The 18,429-nt window shown below is 38.5% G+C and overlaps 1 protein-coding gene across 4 annotated transcripts in view; it reads right to left on the reverse strand.

Annotated features, from left to right (window-relative positions):
* LOC6052432 (very low-density lipoprotein receptor) overlaps positions 1-18,429 on the reverse strand; it is a 550,801-nt gene that overhangs the window by 37,082 nt on the left and 495,290 nt on the right. For all 4 annotated transcript variants that reach the window (XR_005278328.1, XM_038261675.1, XM_038261678.1 and 1 more), the window contains exons 5-11: positions 2,450-2,676; positions 2,078-2,348; positions 1,797-2,019; positions 1,403-1,735; positions 1,125-1,343; positions 917-1,061; positions 640-849 (exon numbers count right to left, since the gene is read on the reverse strand). Coding sequence is in view for 3 of the 4 variants with exons in the window: in XM_038261675.1 (XP_038117603.1) it covers positions 640-849; positions 917-1,061; positions 1,125-1,343; positions 1,403-1,735; positions 1,797-2,019; positions 2,078-2,348; positions 2,450-2,676 (1,628 nt within the window). In the remaining variant the exon portion in view is untranslated. The remainder of the gene's footprint in view (positions 1-639; positions 850-916; positions 1,062-1,124; positions 1,344-1,402; positions 1,736-1,796; positions 2,020-2,077; positions 2,349-2,449; positions 2,677-18,429) is intronic.

Raw genomic sequence — 18,429 nt, forward strand, 5'->3', positions numbered from 1 at the left:
ATTTTACAAAATTTTACAAATTTTACAAAATTTTACAAATTTTACAAAATTACAAATTTTACAAATTGAACAAATTTTAGAATTTTTTCGATTGTTTACAATTTTTTACGATTTTTTTTACGATTTTTTACAAAATTTACGATTTTTTACGAATTTTACGAATGTTACGAATTTTACAAATTTTACGATTTTTACAAATATTACTAATTTTACAACTTTACGAAATTTTACAAATTTTACGATTTTTACAAATTTTACTAATTTTACAAATTTTACGAAATTTTACAAATTTTATACGAATGTGACAAGTTTTACGAGTTTCACTAGTTTTACAAATTTTACAAATTTGACAAATTTTACAAATTTTACAAATTTGAAAAATTTTACAAATTTTAAAAAAATTACAAATTTTACGAATTCTACGAATTTTACGAATTTTACGAATTTTACAAATTTTACGAAATTTACGAATTTTACGAATTTTACAAATATAACGAATTTTAAGAATTTTAGAAATTTTAAGAATTTTAAGAATTTTAGGAATTTTAGGAAAGAATTTACCGAATTTTACGAATTTTACGACTTTTACAAATTTTATAATTTTAGAATCTTAGAATTTTAGAAGTTTAGAAACCTTACCATGTGCATCGCCGTCACCGGCTCGATATCCTTGCCGTTGAATTTGTTCGCCTTGAAGACCGCTTCCTTGTCCCAGTCGGTCCAGTACACGTAATCCTCGAACGTGGTGATCGAGAACGGATGCCGCAGGTAGTCAGCCGAGTAGAGTACCACGGCCCGTTTGGATCCGTCGTAGTTACAGGAGGAAATCACGTTCAACTTGGCGTCCACCTATCACAAAAATCCGATGTAAACAATGTCCTCACCAGATGTCAGAAATTTGACAGCTGTCACTCACCCAGTACACTCGCTTCCGCACCAGGTCCAGCGTGAGTCCGTTGGGCCACTTGACCTCGTAGTTGACGATCACCTGGCGGTGCGTTCCATCCATTCCGGCGCGCTCGATGCGAGGGGTCGTTCCCCAGTCGGTCCAGTACATCCAGCTGTGGAAAAAAAACTCTTTTTTATAGCAAACCGTTGGCAGTTGGTGTTGTAGGTGACCTTACCCATCGATTGGATCCAGTGCAATCGCGCGTGGAATCTCCAGATCGTCCTTGATCAGAATCTTACCCATGTTGCCATCGAAGTTGGTCAGCTCGATGGTCGACTTCTTGATGTCGGTAAAGTAGATGTGGTTGTAGATCCAGTCCACGGCGAGACCGTCCGAGGTGACGGTTTGGTCCTTCACAACCACCGTTTTGTCTGACCCCTCGTCGATTGGTGCTCTGTGCAAGGTGACGTCGTATTAGATACCAGAAAATGTGCGGAAAGACCTGGAACTTACTTGTAGATCCGCTGCTCGGACACGTCGCTCCAGTAGATCATCCCGGTGCGGAACACAAAGTCCAGCGCCGTCGCCGCCTTGGTGTCGTTCACGATCGACGTCATCTCGCGGTGGTCCAGCGAAATCTTGCGGATGTCGTGGCGCCGCGCAAACAGCAGCGATGCGTGCCCCTCGGTGGCCTTGCACTTGGTGTGGTCGCGCGGGTCCCGCAGGTATCCGGTCATGCACTCGCACTTGAACGTACCGATCTCGTTGGTGCACCGCTGCGAGCAGGAACCGGCCTCCTCGCACTCGTTGATGTCCTCGCAGGTGCGGTTGTTGACCAGCTTGTAGCTGTTTGGATATTATTTATTGACATAACCAAAACTTTTACGAAAGAACTTTAAAGACATACCCAGGTTTGCAGTCACAGTAGTATCCAGCGGGAGTGTCCACGCACAGATGCGAGCAACCCCCGTTGCTCTCCAGACACTCGTTCTTGCCGCACTTGTCCACCGGTTCGTCCTGGAATTCCGGACAATCGGCCTTCTTGTCGCACACCTTGGACAGCGGGATGCACATGCCACCGCCGCAGTCGAACTCCGTCTTCGGGTTGCACTTGGCGACCGGTCGTTCCGCTGTAGAACAAACTCATGAACCTCAAGTCTAACCTAGACCTTAAATAAACCAACTCACCACAATCCACCTCGTCGCTTCCGTCCGAGCAGTCCGACTTGCCGTTGCAGTGGAAGTGCCCGTTGATGCACGTTTTGTCCTTCTTGCACTGGAACTGGTCCGGCCGGCACGTTACGTTTTGACAGATCGGCGGCATCTCGTCGTCACCCTGCGGGCAGTCCTTCTCGCCGTCGCAGATCCAGCTCTTGTGGATGCAGGTGATCCGATCGCTGCACTGGTACTCAAGCGACAGGCACGGATTCACCGTCGGCGGTGTCGGATTCGTGCAGCCCTGCGGAAACAAAAAGAAGTGACGTTTCATACCATAATTATGGCAGCGCTTGCCGACCAAGGCAAACGAAGCGAGAGGTGAGCTCGCTGTCAAAAACTTACCCGCTCGTCCGAGCCGTCCGGGCAGTCGGGTTCGCCGTCGCAGCGCCACTTGGCCGTGATGCAGTAGTTCTCCGAGCAGGCAAACTGCTTCAGCGGGTCGCACGTGGTCGCCTGGCAGCCCTTCTCGTCGCTGTTGTCACCGCAGTCGTCGTCCCGGTCGCACTGCCACCGCTTCTGGATGCATCGCCCGTTGGCACAGGTGAACTCGTCCGAACGGCAGGTTTCGTCTAGTGAAGAAAAAGTGAGGTTAGGTTACGGTAACTGACGTGTAAATATGTGGTTTGGTGGAAAATCTCAAGTTCAGCATGGTGGATCAATCGAGTGGCGATAAAGCTGGTCTTTTTATGGCATCCCTCGATGTTTTGTTTTAGGTTAGGAAAAGGTTAGATTGTAAAAACAGAAAAGCGGGTTCAAGTAGCGTACCCTTTTAGCTTTACCCGATTCAAGTGTGTATTAAAACTCCCTGCTTGGACAGCTATTGTCAAATTGGACTCATCCAAACCCGCAGGAAAAATTGCCAAATTATTGTGGTTCTACTCTAGGCTTAGAAGGCCACGTTGACGCCCACACACAAGTTCTGCTCGAACGCCTGCTTGGACGACAAGTGCCCGGTGTTGCTATAAAAACAAAATCATCATCGAAACCGGTGCACTTTGATCGTCGTTGTGTTTACCTTCGGGCGGTCTCGACGACCCTCCCGGCCGGAAGGAGTTATTTGACCACTTTAACGAGCACGCCGGAAGAAGTTTGTTTGAAAATAATCAACCGGCTTTGCTCGCCCGTCTGGTGATGATCTCCGCCGGCGGAAGGCCTCGTTATTTTGGCCGGCCATCGGAATCGTCAGCGCGCCGCTATAAAGCTCTAACGAAGCATACTTCCAGGCGAAAATGATATTCAAATATCGGTTCGAAAGAGAGTGAACGGAAAAAAATGCAAAAAGTTTGTCGTTGTAGTTTTTTGCTTTGAGCTTTTGAGCTGTTTTGCTCGAGGATGGTACAGTTTTGGTCTGGTGGTTTGACACCAATAGAAGGTTATCAAACATTTTAACCCTAATTCAAAATCTCTAAGAATTAGTCAAAACTGACGTAAAATCTTAAGAATGTTGCTAATTTTACAGTTCTTGAAAATGCCAAAATGCCAAACTAACGGACCACTCCTGTATCAGAGGGAAACTCAACGTGAATCAACATTGAATTTGTTACCTCTAGCGAAAACGATTCAAGTGCAGCTGCAGCTCGGTGCGCCGTTTCCCGGGGAGCATTATTTTTATTCAATTTTCGACATCCAACGTTCGTTCAAACAATAACATGCATCTACCCGTGCATAATGGTGCACCGCCGAGTTCAGGATCAGCACGATAGATGGCGAGTGTGAACGCCCCATTAGAATGCACGAGGGATGACGACGGCGTGCGTGTAGGCCGGTAGAATACTGATGGAGCGCCACTTTTATCATTGCTTTTAAACTTTATATTTGCAGGGAAAACTATATATGGAAGTGAATTCAGATAGAAAACGATGTCAACTTTTAAGAAAAGTCACTTAAGTATTACTTATGTATTAATTTGGTGCGAGTTTTTGTCACAACAAATAAAAAAGCGTTCTTTTAGGTTGGTTTCAATGCCTGAAGCACACTTTCCGACCCATCTTTCCCAAATCCCCCTCGTCTAACCCTCAACCAGGGATGATTTGTATTCACGAGGAGTCGCCCGGAGCAAAACACATCGAACGAGGAAAAACACACGTCTCGAGCCTGTACCATCAACGGCTCTGCAGCCGGCACGCGGTGTCAAATACGTTTATCTCCAGCCGACTGACTGACCCTGCTGGTTGGATGCTGTGAGTTATGACATGTGTTTTGAGCCCCCTTCTCTTCTCCGGTCGGCTTAGCCTCCGGCAGCAACCCGCAATGAGTTTGTAGTTGTTTGTGTCTTTGCGTGTGTCACGAACCCTTCCTCCCGGAGCTTTTCCGAGAGGCGGCCTGGCGTCGATGAAATTTATTATCGACGATAAGATAAACTATGCCTTTCTCGGAAAATCCGACGAGTGGTGCATGGACTGTGCGAAATTCTGGAACTGTCAGAATTACCAAGGTTGTTAAATATTGAATTGTTTTTTTTTGTAATGAATTTCAAAAATTGTAATCCATAAACAACTAAATCAATCCTTCAAAAATTAAAATTATTTTTCATTAAAATTAAATTTTATTATTATTTCCCACCTTTTTCCAAACACCTTGGTTTGGCGTATCCCTTAGTATACCTCCTTAACGCAGCTTCCCTAGCGAAGACGCGTGTGTTCGTACGTGCGTGAGAGGTTTTCTTGGCCGCCGGCTTCTTTGAATAACAAGGTATCCCCCCCTCAACTTTCTTCGAGCATGACGACGACGATGATGAACGATGACATTTGAGGAGACGCACCACACGTCTTACCCCGCGCGTTGGCTCGTAAACGTGGCGCCAGTTGCGGGGGGAGGACGGGCGCAATTCGGAGAATATTGGGTTCTCCAACGCGGAATCGGTACCGGGGCCCGTGACAAGATTGCTCGTTTTGAAGATGAGCTTTGGGGTTGATTTGAATGCAGGGGTGAGGGGTTTCTTTCTTTTTTTGGGAAATCATGTTCCATTTGTGATAATCGATACGCAAGTGGCACTCATGTCTAAGTAAGAATGTCTTGGTGAAATTGAAAAGCTTGTTTTGATTCAAAAGTTTTTATAATTTTTGCAAAATATATAACTGCTGAATTTGAATTTGTAAAAATAGTTTTTGCTGTAAAAACTCTTATGCACACTTTTCAAATGTTGCTCCAGGCTTAAGCATTTTGTGTCAAGGTTTGCTTTATGATTATGATAATTATGTTTAAAATTGTATTCCCAACTCTTACAAATAATAAAATGATTTAAATCATATTTATAATGGCATTAATGATCAAATTAATAATAGCATTATTAATTAAATAAAATTTAATCAGAAAATCAAGAATATTATAAAGCAAACAACAAAACAAAATATTTTGAATGAAAAGATTAAAAAAGTACAGATTAACTCATTTAGAGCTATGAATTTTATTCCAAAATTGAAGTGCAAGCAACTGAAAGCTATTTGAATCTTGGTCAATGTCAAGGGGATTTAACTTTGACAAATATATGCAACGGCCTTAGTAAATTAATTTTTTATGAAATTAAAAAAAATCTTTGAATCTTCAAACTGTATTGGTTCGTGTATATTTGAAAATTTTAATTTTGTTTGAAAAAAACAAAAATCAAATCAAAATTTTGCGATCGATTATATCGATCTACGGCAAAGTTATAAGTATTGACTAGAAGTAAATCAAAAAACTTACTTCATCCACCTATGTGGTTATTGGTGTTTCGATGGATTTGGACACAAATTTCATCTTGTTTTTCTTAAAATCCGCAATAAAAAAGTACACAAATATCACTTAAGTGATCATAACATAACTCGAGCATACCTCGAGACAGGGTTGCCAGATCTTCAATGTTTTGGACTCGTTGGGAAGGTCTTGCAATTACCTAACCAACAATGTATAACATGATGATATTTGAATCGATGTTCGGGCACTTATCCAACATCCGGATAAATACAAAAACACATTTTTATACAAAACTACAAATCAAAACTTGATAAAAATCAATAGGTACGTATGGGACCTTAAACCAAATCGAATGCAACTGAGTTGACCAAAATCGGTTCAGCAAGTGCTGAGAAAACCCAGTGAGAATTTTGGTAACATACACACATACACACACACAGACATTTGTTCAGTTTTCGATTCTGAGTCGATAGGTATACATGAAGGTGGGTCTACGAGCTTTCTGTGAAAAGTTTATTTTTAGAGCAGGATTAAAGCCTTACCTCAGTGAGGAGGGCAAAATACTTTGTTTTTAGCTTTATATACGTATGTACTCTAAGATTTTAGGGACGTAATTTTTTTTCGGTGTCGTAAATTTGACGTTTTCTCCGTTTTTTTTTTCAAGTTATTTCTCGCATCTTTTGGCCATTTTTTACAAAATTCCACGACGGTTTCGGATTTGTTCTTCGGATGACTATTTTCTGCAAGAGAATCTTTATATGGCTGAAGATAAAAGTAAAGCTCTCCGTGAACTTTTTCGTATGGCGGATCGGTGAAGAATCCCTTTCGGCAAAGCCAGAAGCTGTTTGCAACCTGCGGTGTCTGTTCCTTCACTTAAACAGTCCCAAAATAGAAGCAGATTCTATTCGATTTGGTTCGTCAACCGAAAACTATCAAGACCCTAGAGGAGGTGACGATCGTCACGCCGTCAGGCTGTGTCCAATTCTGGTTGCAGGAAAATGAAGATTGAAGCTACTTATTTAAAATATCCAGATTTTGGTGAGATCTCTCCATAATTTTTGCTGATTTTTTTTACATATATACCATACCAATATAAATTATATACTATTGATTAAATGAAATATCCTTCCTACCCCTTCTCCATCTTCCATTTTCCCAATCCCCATTTCTCCATTTCCACGAACCCCCCTTTAAATATAATTATTTGCCAAATTTACACTTACACACCCAACTACAACTGATTCGGAGCGTTTGGTACGGTATGTCCACGCATCCTTCCTCCCCTGTAGATTCTGTGAAATGTGATCCGTTCACAGAATCCTCTTTGCGGTAAACACAACGCAGTAGGGCTGGCCGCTTTAATTTTTGCTATACATTTTCGGGTGTTCTCGGATGTACTGCAATTATTAATATTGACAAGAAAAGTGCTTGGGGCGTAATCTAATCACAAGACTTTCCAGCATGCTTTCATCGGACTGGCTGCGTTTGTGTTAGATTAGATTAGATTAGATTAGTATGTACTCTAAGATTTTAGATTTATTTTTCAAATTTGGTTTAGAAGAGCAGATACCAAACATTGAAAAATTTTAAAAACTCAAAAGATGTTTAAATCAAACCAATCATGCTAAAAATGATTTTAAACGCAGGGGAATGCATTGTAAATCAATTTCATCTGATTGCACTTAAATTTCAAAAAAAAAATTGAAGTTTTTAGGAAAAATTATTTTTTGCCCCTTGTTTTTTTCGGGACAGCTTTGAAGGGGGGGGGGGCAGCTTTATCACTTGCTGTTAAATTGAATCTTGCACTTGAAAAAATACTTTAATTTTTTGCCTTTCTCACTGAGGTAAGGCTGTAATTCTGCTTAAAAAATGAACTTTTTATTTAAAGCTCGAAGACCCACCTTCATGTGTACATATCGACTCAGAATCGAAAACTGAACAAATGTCTGTGTGTGTGTATGTGAGTGTGTATGTATGTATGTGACCAAAATTCTTACTGAGTTTTTTGAGCTATTGAATTGTTTGAAGATTCGATAACTAGTTCATAAGTTATGTATAAAAATGTGTTTTCACATATATCCGGATCTCAATTAAATGTATGCAAACGATGTCCGGATCAATCATCCGACCCCTCGTTGGGTAGGTAATCAAGAGACCTTTCCAACGAGTCCACATAATTGAAGATCTGGTAACCCTGTCTCGAGTTATGACCACTTAAGTTATATCTGTGTACTTATTTCTCTGGATCTAATAAAATAGCTGAAATATGTGTCCAAACCACTCATATTACCCATTGTTGGTGAAAAGTGAGGAAGGCATCAAACACATAGGTGGATTAAGTTAGTTTTTGATATACATTCTGATTATTTTTGGAGAAAAAAAATCCGATTTTTCAAGATAGTTTTTGACTGATAATTCCCAAATATTTTTTTTTTCGAAAAGATGAGATTATGTCATAATATTCTGTAACTCCTTTTGAAGTTTAGGTCGTGGTTTTAAAAGATGAAAAAAATAAGGAATGATTCTTTTATAAACCTGAAAAATCGCCCTTCTAGTTGATAAGCTAATTTGGAATTTACTTTTTTATGGATGATTTTTTTTAATAATTAAAATGGAAAAAATCTCATATTTAAATAGCTTAATTATCTAAGAATCTGGTTTTTAAAAATCGAAAACAGAGTTATTTTATCTTTTTTTTTTTAATCTCAATTTTCATGTCCGCTTGAAATCTACGTTCCGTCCTCCTTCAGGCGTAGCTTCTCAACATTTTTTTGCCCCAAACTAATCGGTCAATCTTGGCCGAGCTTTGAATTCTAAGCCAGATGGATGTGTAATTAAAATTCTTCCTTTATTCTTTCCACGCAAATAATGGCTTCTTCTGTCTGAGAGAATACAGAAAAAAAAAACAAAAATTTAATCGCATCGCTTCCAGTCGGACAAACATTGCCAAATTTGTAGACTTGTAGAAATAAAGAAAAAAGATCGATGTCGCGGGGTGGAAAAGTTGAGCATCGCTCGCTGGGCGCAGACAAGGGGGCATTCTTGAGGAGCTTTGCCACGTTTGAGTGAGCTTTCGTTTAACGTTTTGGAGCTTTTGGCGGTGATGGTGGGAGCTTACGTTCCGTTTATGAGTGGCCATTTGGGGGTTTGAACTGAATTACGTGGCGAAGTTGTCCTTCTGGAAATAATTTAGGTTTGTTAAATTTAATTTTTATTTAAAATAAATAAATATTTCAAAGTTCAATGATTTAAATTTTATTTAGATTTTTGGGCAAAAGTTCGTTTTCCCCCTTGGAAAGTGACAGAAACAGACAACAAAATCACTTCTCTTCAAACAGAGCACGCTTAAGAGAAGCATTCATACTTTACATATACATCAGGCACTTTTAATCCTCCGAAAATCTACATCTTACTTTTGACCCAGTTTCGGTATCTTTTCTCTGTGTTTCGACGATGTGACTATGACGACACCGAGCAATACATTTACTTCGGGGTAGGCTCACTTCCACCCGGAGCTGCATCCCAACATCTTTTATTCATGTTTTCGTTGGGAGGAGAACCTTCATGCTTCTAACATTTAAAGCTAGAACACAGTGCAGTCTTCAAATGCGTTTGAATGTTACTTAAAGAGATATCAGGGTGAGTTTTTGTTAAGATTTTTTTAAAGTAAAAATCTAAAAAAATATTCGAAAAGCCAATAATTTTAAATGTTGAAATATCAAATTCAAAAACTTCACTGTGTTCCATCGTTAAGCAAAATCTCCTTTAACCTAACCTCCAAAAAACACCAAAGAACGCCAGGGAAGGATTGCATAATCATTCTTTCCGGTGGCTCGAGCATCGCCGGCGTGACACTTTGTGTCCAATTTTATTCGCTCCCGAAGGGAACGTGTCACTTTATGCCACGTCCCGGTTCTCATCAATGTCAAACTCTTTGTGCCACGGCGGCGACGACGACGACCGAGCTGGCGGAGATAACGATTGCCGCCGCGGAACACACACACACACATACTCCCAGGGTTATTCCTTTGTCTTTGGAGGAGTGTCCCCCGGTGGATCTGTGTGTGTATGTTATCTCCGCGGAAGCCAAATTGGGATGCACAGAAAAAAAAAAACTTCAAGAAAAAAAAGTCACTTGGAGTGAGATTCGAATCCGCGTCCTTTGCTTTTGGGATGCCCACTTTACCAACTGCGCTGCGCTCGCTTGAAGAAAACACTCGGCATAAACCAACGACCTTGACTGTGCACAGAATCGCGTAACGCGTAGCGTTACATCAACTTTAAGAATGCTCTCTTATTTCCACGAAATTATATCATCTATCACCGGCCAAAAAAGAAGAACAAGATTTCAGGTGGTTAGGTGAAACGTTGTTAAAAAGTTTAACCGTTGTTAGACGCTCGCACGCAACGAAAAAAAACGAACCGACGCCAAAAGGAAGAACACGATAATGAGTGTCAGAGGCGTTAAGGTGAAACTTTGCGCGCGCTCGCGAAAAAAGTAATTAAAACTGTTATCATATGAATTTGAATTCCAGCAATGCGAAGCATCTTTTTCTTCCAGAGGACGGGGGCGAAAATTTTTCGATGCCGGAGCGTGGCGCCTCTTTTTTCGGGAAGTCAAATCGCCACGCCTCAATTTCCGGTGTCAACAGGCGGGATAAGCATGTCTCGAGAGGGGAGAGGGAGGGGGACGGGGGAAAAGTCGTGAAGGATTTTTCAAATTAATGGCATATTGGAAAAGTTTTCTCCAGAGACCGTTAAATTCGCAGTGTGTTCGTTATGACAATTACATGATGCTTATTTTTGGAACGTTTTCGGTAAGCGAGTCGAGTGCGCCGAAAAAATTGATCTTGCTTTCGTTGAGGGAGGAATTTGTAGCTGGGAGGTTGTTATATTTGACTCTACTATTCAGAATACATTTTATAACGCACGATGCACTTTTAACGCTGTTGCAAGTATTTTTTTTAAATTTTTGTATTCTCCCCGGGTCTAAAAATTGAGGCAGAAAAAAAATGTTTTCAAAAATTCTTTATAAAAAGTTCTTAATTTCAATGTAATTTAAGCGCAATATGCTGAACACAATTTAAAATAAATTCCCCTGCGTAAAATTTTTTGAAATCATCAGTTTTAAAAATTTTAAGATTTGACGAAAACCAAAACTTAAGAGCAAAAAAAAAAAAAACTTTTTGCGGAGTTGTACATCGAAATTTCACAAAAATTGAAAAGATTTTAAATAAATCCAAATATCCTGCAAATTATACTCAACGTAGGAGAGTTCATTTTAAATCGATTGGAATCATCTGGAATTGCACTGAAATTTCAATGAAAAAAATATGTTTTTTTTTTGTGTTGACAAAATATTTGTACAATCCTTAGGTCGTTGCAAATATTTTTTGAAGTTTTATCCCTCGGCTCTAACCTAAGTCGAGAAGGGGGCAAAAAAATAAAAAAGTATAAAAATTAAAACTACGAGCCATGGTTTCAACATTCTAATGAAAAACGTGTTATAAAATGCATTATACACCTGTCCAGTTGTTTTATCATTATTAGTTTCCAAAATATCTAAGTATTCACGATTTTTTTTTGCGAAAAATAAAATTTTTGCGGTGCTGTGCATTGGAGTTTCAGAAAAAAAAATTAAACAAGCCCAAACATGATAAATACACGAAAAAAAAAACAATTCTCAAAATTGTGAATTAAATTCACGAATGCGAGAACCACGAAGGAATACATTCACGTTTATAGTGCAAATGCACCATACTCATGAATAAATTCCTTCGTGGTTCTCACATTCGTGAACTTAATTCAAGATTACGAGAAATGATTTTTTTCGGTGAAATGCAGAAAAATGCATTTTAGATTGTTTTCAGTTGATTAGACTTCTATTTTCATGGAAATTTTTAAGTTTTTGGAAATTTTTTTTTTGCCCCCTGATTTTTCAGACCAATTTTGACAAATATTTGCAACGGCGTTATTGTTATTAATTTAAAGAATGAAAAGTAAAAGTAATTTAAAGATGTTGTTGAAGCCGTCCAATCGAAAAAAATTTTTTTTTGCTTTTATTTTTTTTGTTGACAATGCACAGAATTTTAAGTTTTTGTGTAAACCCATATTTTTTTAAACAAAAACCAAATTTTAAACCTTATTTCCAAAATGTCAAAACAAAAACTATGACAAAATGTCAGCGCCAAAAATTCAAAATAGCAATTAACCCTCTACAGCCCAAATTTGTATTTTTGCCGTGTTTAGGAGGTCATTTAGAGCAACGTTTGTTCTACGAAAAAAATGCTTCTATTGTTTTATGTTTTTCTTGTTATATTTTTAGTATTTTGATTTGCATTTAACTTGTTTAGTTTATGTTTGTTTTTGGTAGTATGTGGCATATTCTATCACCGCTATCATTCTGCCATTTAGCCTATCTATTTTTTTCATGATTTTACAGTCACTTTTTCATTTTTTTGCTTGTTTTTCACATTGTCTGGTATGGAATGGCACCATTATCATTTAAATTGTGAAAAAAGGCATTGTCTGGGACATAACACAAATTACAGCATACTTCTTTTTACTGAAAATACAGGAAATGTTAGTAAAAAACACAGCCAAAATTGACCCCTAAAAAATGAATTTTTTAAAAACATTGGCAAAGTCACATAAATCAAGTCAAGCTTCCAACCAATGCACAGTGGGCAAAAACGGGTGAAAAACGGATCTTTTGATGCCGTCAGTTTCTGCCTATCGACATTATCATTTTTAATGTAAAAAATTACGAGGAATCGATTGGTGGTATTCTTATTAGCGGCAAATGACGGGAAGTGGTCCATTTTACCCCATTTAGCCTTTTTTAGGGTGTTTTTCTCAAATATTTTCAACTGTCGTAGTTTGCCGCACTTCTAAAGTATCTTATTTTTTGTAAAAAACTAACTTAATCCACCTATGTGGTTGATGCCTTCCTCACAACAATGGCTGTACACAAGTTTCATCTATTTTTTAGATCCGGCTTCCAAAAAGTACATCGATATCACTTAAGTGGCCATATCTTGAGACAGGGTTGCCAGATCTTCAATGTTTTGGACTCGTTGGAAAGGTTTTTTGATAACCTAACCAACAATAGGTCGGATGGTGGATCCGGACATAGTTTACATACATTTAAGTGAGATCCGGCTTCAGAAAAGTACATCAATATCACTTAAGGGGCCATATCTCGAGACAGGGTTGCCAGATCTTCAATGTTTTGGACTCGTTGGAAAGGTCTTTTAATAACCTAACCAAAAATAGGTCGGATGGTGGATCCGGACATAGTTTACATACATTTAAGTGAGATCCGGCTTCAAAAAAGTACATCAATATCACTTAAGAGGCCATATTTCGAGACAGGGTTGCCAGATCTTCAATGTTTTGGACTCGTTGGAAAGGTCTTTTGATAACCTAACCAACAATAGGTCGGATGGTGGATCCGGACATAGTTTACATACATTTAAGTGAGATCCGGCTTCAGAAAAGTACATCAATATCACTTAAGGGGCCATATCTCGAGACAGGGTTGCCAGATCTTCAATGTTTTGGACTCGTTGGAAAGGTCTTTTAATAACCTAACCAAAAATAGGTCGGATGGTGGATCCGGACATAGTTTACATACATTTAAGTGAGATCCGGCTTCAAAAAAGTACATCAATATCACTTAAGAGGCCATATTTCGAGACAGGGTTGCCAGATCTTCAATGTTTTGGACTCGTTGGAAAGGTCTTTTAATAACCTAACCAAAAATAGGTCGGATGGTGGATCCGGACATAGTTTACATACATTTAAGTGAGATCCGGCTTCAAAAAAGTACATCAATATCACTTAAGGGGCCATATCTCGAGACATGGTTGCCAGATCTTCAATGTTTTGGACTCGTTGGAAAGGTATTTTAATAACCTAACCAAAAATAGGTCGGATGGTGGATCCGGACATAGTTTACATACATTTAAGTGAGATCCGGCTTCAAAAAAGTACATCAATATCACTTAAGAGGCCATATTTCGAGACAGGGTTGCCAGATCTTCAATTTTTTAGATTCGTTGGAAAGGTATTTTGATAACCTAACCAACAATGGGTCGGATGGTGGATCCGGACATAGTTTACATACATTTAAGTGAGATCCGGCTTCAAAAAAGTACATCAATATCACTTAAGGGGCCATATCTCGAGACATGGTTGCCAGATCTTCAATGTTTTGGACTCGTTGGAAAGGTATTTTAATAACCTAACCAAAAATAGGTCGGATGGTGGATCCGGACATAGTTTACATACATTTAAGTGAGATCCGGCTTCAAAAAAGTACATCAATATCACTTAAGAGGCCATATTTCGAGACAGGGTTGCCAGATCTTCAATTTTTTAGATTCGTTGGAAAGGTATTTTGATAACCTAACCAACAATGGGTCGGATGGTGGATCCGGACATAGTTTACATACATTTCAGTGAGATCCGGCTTCAAAAAAGTATATTAATATCACTTAAGTGGCCATATCTCGAGACAGGGTTGCCAGATCTTCAATGTTTTGGACTCGTTGGAAAGGTCTTTTAATAACCTAACCAACGATGGGTCGGATGATGGACCCGGACATAGTTTACATACAGTTAAGTGAGATCCAAATATATTTAAAACACATTTTTATACATAACTTTTGAACTGCTTATCGAAACTTCAATCTGTATAAAACTCGATCTATGGGACCCTAAACCAAGTCGAATGCAACAAGTTCGGGTCAAATCGGTTCAGCCAGTGCCGAGAAACATGAGCTAGTTTGTTGGTCACATACATACACACACACACACATACACACAGACATTTGTTCAGTTTTCGATTCTGAGTCGATATGTATACATGAAGGTGGGTCTACGACGTTTTTATACGAAGTTCATTTTTAGAGCAGGATTATAGCCTTACCTCAGTGAGGAAGGCAAAATCACTAAAAATCACTGATTTTTATGGGAAATTATTTGGAAAAGGTTGGGGAAACAAGAAATTTAAACGTTGCATTGGTTCTGTGTAGTAAAATTTATTATAGAAAGTTTAAGAGATTTTTTATAATTTATAGTTTAAATCAATTTTGAAAGTGCCTAAATATACAAAAGTTTAATCATACCTTAACTTGCAAATATATTCTGAAAATCCTAATCATAGCCTACAACTTTACCGAAGATCAGAAAATCCATGTTATTGTTATTTAACACTGGAACGCCCAACGCATGTCCAACTTACACGGACGCCCAAGCCTCCCAAAAAAGGTGGAACGGTAACTTCAACTCGCTGGTTCTCGGGCCTAACTCAACGAATTAAGATGATTCTTCTTTCCAGTGATTTGTTAGGATGTCTAGATGATTCTAGAACTTTGCAGAACTTAATTTGAACAAATCTGTAATTTCTGCGACCGAAAACATCGTTCCACCTTTTTTTTTAAAAGACTGCCTTCGCGGAATTTTCGGCGATTTTTTTTTTAAACGCGAAAAAAAAGTTGGAACGATGTTTTTGATCGCAAAAATTTCAAATTTGATCAAATTAAGTTCTGCAAAGTTCTGGAATCATCTAGACATCCTAACAGATCACTGGAAAGAAGAATCATCTTGATTGGTTGAGTTAGGCCCGAGAACCAGCGAGTTGAAGTTACCGTTTCAACTTTTTTGGAGCCTTGGGCGTTGGAATATTAATAATTTAGATATTGAATCCATTATTTCAATTGATATTTCGAGAAAATTTCATGAAGATTTAATTAATCGCTGTCAAAAGCTCAATTAGCTACACCCACTCCTCAGCATCGGCTCTGTGTTCAAATTGTTTCAACCAATTAACGGAATCAAAGCTGCCTTAGTAGCACTTGCCGTCCAAATGCTAATTAATTTCTTTATAGAAGGTACTTCCAATGAGGACCACTCTCTCCCTCCGGGGCCGATTTGTGCATCGAGTGCAAGCTGCTAGACTCATAATTATTTATTCAGCCGAAAGAAATCCTAGAAGAACCGTTTCAAGTGGCAGCTCCCCTTCCAACAACTACCGTTGAGAAACGATAATTGAATTTAAAATAATTTCTCAGTTGATTGTTCGCTGTTTGTGGAAAATTCCTTCTTATCAACATGTTTTAACAGCTGTGTGCAACTTTGATGTTTATAATTAAACAAAATTGTGTAAATTTTCCACCGAATTTCATTTCAGATAAGTGTAAGATAAATAAAGCATCGCCACACCGCCAGCGCAAACATTATATATTGCGTCAATCAGCTGGCTAAGGGTTTTCCCCTTCAGTCTGAGAAGATGATACTGCCTTAAGTACCACTTGGGCATAACTTGGGCATGACAAACAGTCTCGTGAATGTTAATAACTGTTGCCATCTCATTTCGCGCTGCCAAAAATTCACTCACCCTTTTCTTCATTCATTCCACCCTTCCTCCACTCCTCGGTGATAAAGTCAACTCGAGAGCTGTTGGCTTTAAAAATATGCGAAAACATTTTTCACTCCATTCTCCATTCCCACGAGGAGCCCATCTTTTGCCACGCCAGAAAGTGAAAATTTATTTGAATAATTTGCTCATTACGAGCGCACGGTGGCGAATGAAAAGTTATTGAGATATTAAAATTGTGTTGGCGCGGTCTGTTCAAGCCGTCCCACACACCGCTCTATCAAGATGAATGGAGGAGGAGGAGGAAAAAAAAACGGCGCCAAATTAACAGTCATAGAATTCTTGATCGTCAACGAGCGGCAGCAGCAGCGGAGAAAAAAAAATGTTTGCCAACACTTTCACCAAAAAATACAAAAAAATACATCCCAAACAGGTTGGGCTCCCGAAGGAAGATAAGCTTATTCCCTTTATCATGCTACGTCCCCCCACCGGTGAGATTATGCAAATCGGACGGCATTATTCATTGTATTCGACAGAATTTGGTTACGCTGAATTGGGAGTTGGTTTCGTTGAGTTTGGTGCTGGCAGCACTGCTGCCCAAGGAGGTAGTACAACCTCTCGGGAAGATATGGTAAAATCAACTTTGAATGCGAAATCATGGCGTGGATTTAGACTTAAAAAAAAAACTGTTTTTTTTGTACCAAAAAAAAAAAACAAGCCGAAAAATAAAAAAAAATATGGAATTACTGCAACAGTACAGTCGAATTATGAAATTTAAATTGAAGGTTGTTTCAATAAAGAATTGCAGGAAAAAAACAACTTTCGTTGTCTTATTTTAGGTCCTTGAGGTGGCACTAAAATTTGACTAATTTGGTGTCACCACGGACGAACAGACATGACACGGGGTTTCAAAAAGTGAAGCAGGTTTTCTTTTACTTCTTCTTGGCGAAAACCAGCGCAAGCGAGATGGCTTATGTCAAAATCTTCTCGCCACGTGGTTTAAAACGTAAACAAAGCCAGCTGATGAAGCAAACTCATGGGCATTTCTTGAAATGGTCGTATGAATTTATATTAAAAATACAATTTCTTTATTTTTCTTGGCAATTTTAGGGTCCATGATAAAATACATAGAAACATAAAGACAAACTTAATGCCAAAAAACTGTTTCTAGCACCATACTAATACTAAATGTTTTAATTAATTATTGCATAAGACATTTTGGAAATCATGCTTAATCGCGAGATGCTACTTCGACAACTTGAATGTAGATGGCGCAAGTGATAGTTTGCTTCAGAAATTTGAAAAAAAATTGTTCCTGGTGTCATGTCCGTTCGTCCGTGGTGTCACTGAATTCCAATTGGCTACACAAATTGAAAATTCGTCTTTTTCTATATTCGGTTTCCCAAGTTTCCGGTGGATTGTTTTAAAAATCAAAACTTTGGACAATACAAACCTTTAGATTAATTGATGTTTCACTGGAATGATTTTTTTAATTTATAATTGGGTCATTCCAGGTTAACTGAGTACACTTTTGGACTCGACCTTCACCGATTTGGACCAAACTTGGAGGGAACGTTCATCTATTGATAGTTAACAGAAATCCCAAGTTTGGTGCTGATTGAACCATCCTTCTATTTTTGGCACCGCCCTCGTTTTTGACGATTTTCTAAAAAACTTTTTTTTTCTTTTAATCATAACTTAGCAACTATTTGAGCAAAAGACTTTTTATAGGTTGCATTTTATAGAAAATTGTTCGAGGAATTCGATAAAAATGATATTTCAATCCTTAAATGCCCACTGATATTATATTTAAACGTTTTAAGTTTTAAAATTCAGTTTTGACCAATTGATTATATTTTTATTTTTTTTATTTTATCGCCATCGTGTTCCCCGGACAATTTTACATAATAATCAATATTGACTTCAAACTAAAATGAACTATTGGCGAGATACAGCGATTTTACTGAAAAAAGTTTGATTTTGCGGTGCACTCTGTCCTATGAATTCAAATCCGAAATAAGTTTCTCACATATTAAAAACCGGACTATGCGGGATTCATCCCTTTTTGTTGAAAAGTACACCATGTACTTCCGAGTGCTGCGTAAAATCAAACTTTTTTCAGTAAAATCGCTGTATCTTGCCAATAGTTCATTTTAGTTTGAGGTCTACATTGATTATTATGTAAAATCGTCCGGGGAGTACGATGGTGATAAAATAAAACAAATAAAAATGTAAGGAATTGGTAAAAACTGAATTTTAATAGATA

Source organism: Culex quinquefasciatus, chromosome 3 (assembly GCF_015732765.1).
Source record: "Culex quinquefasciatus strain JHB chromosome 3, VPISU_Cqui_1.0_pri_paternal, whole genome shotgun sequence".
Lineage (NCBI taxonomy): Eukaryota > Metazoa > Arthropoda > Insecta > Diptera > Culicidae > Culex > Culex quinquefasciatus.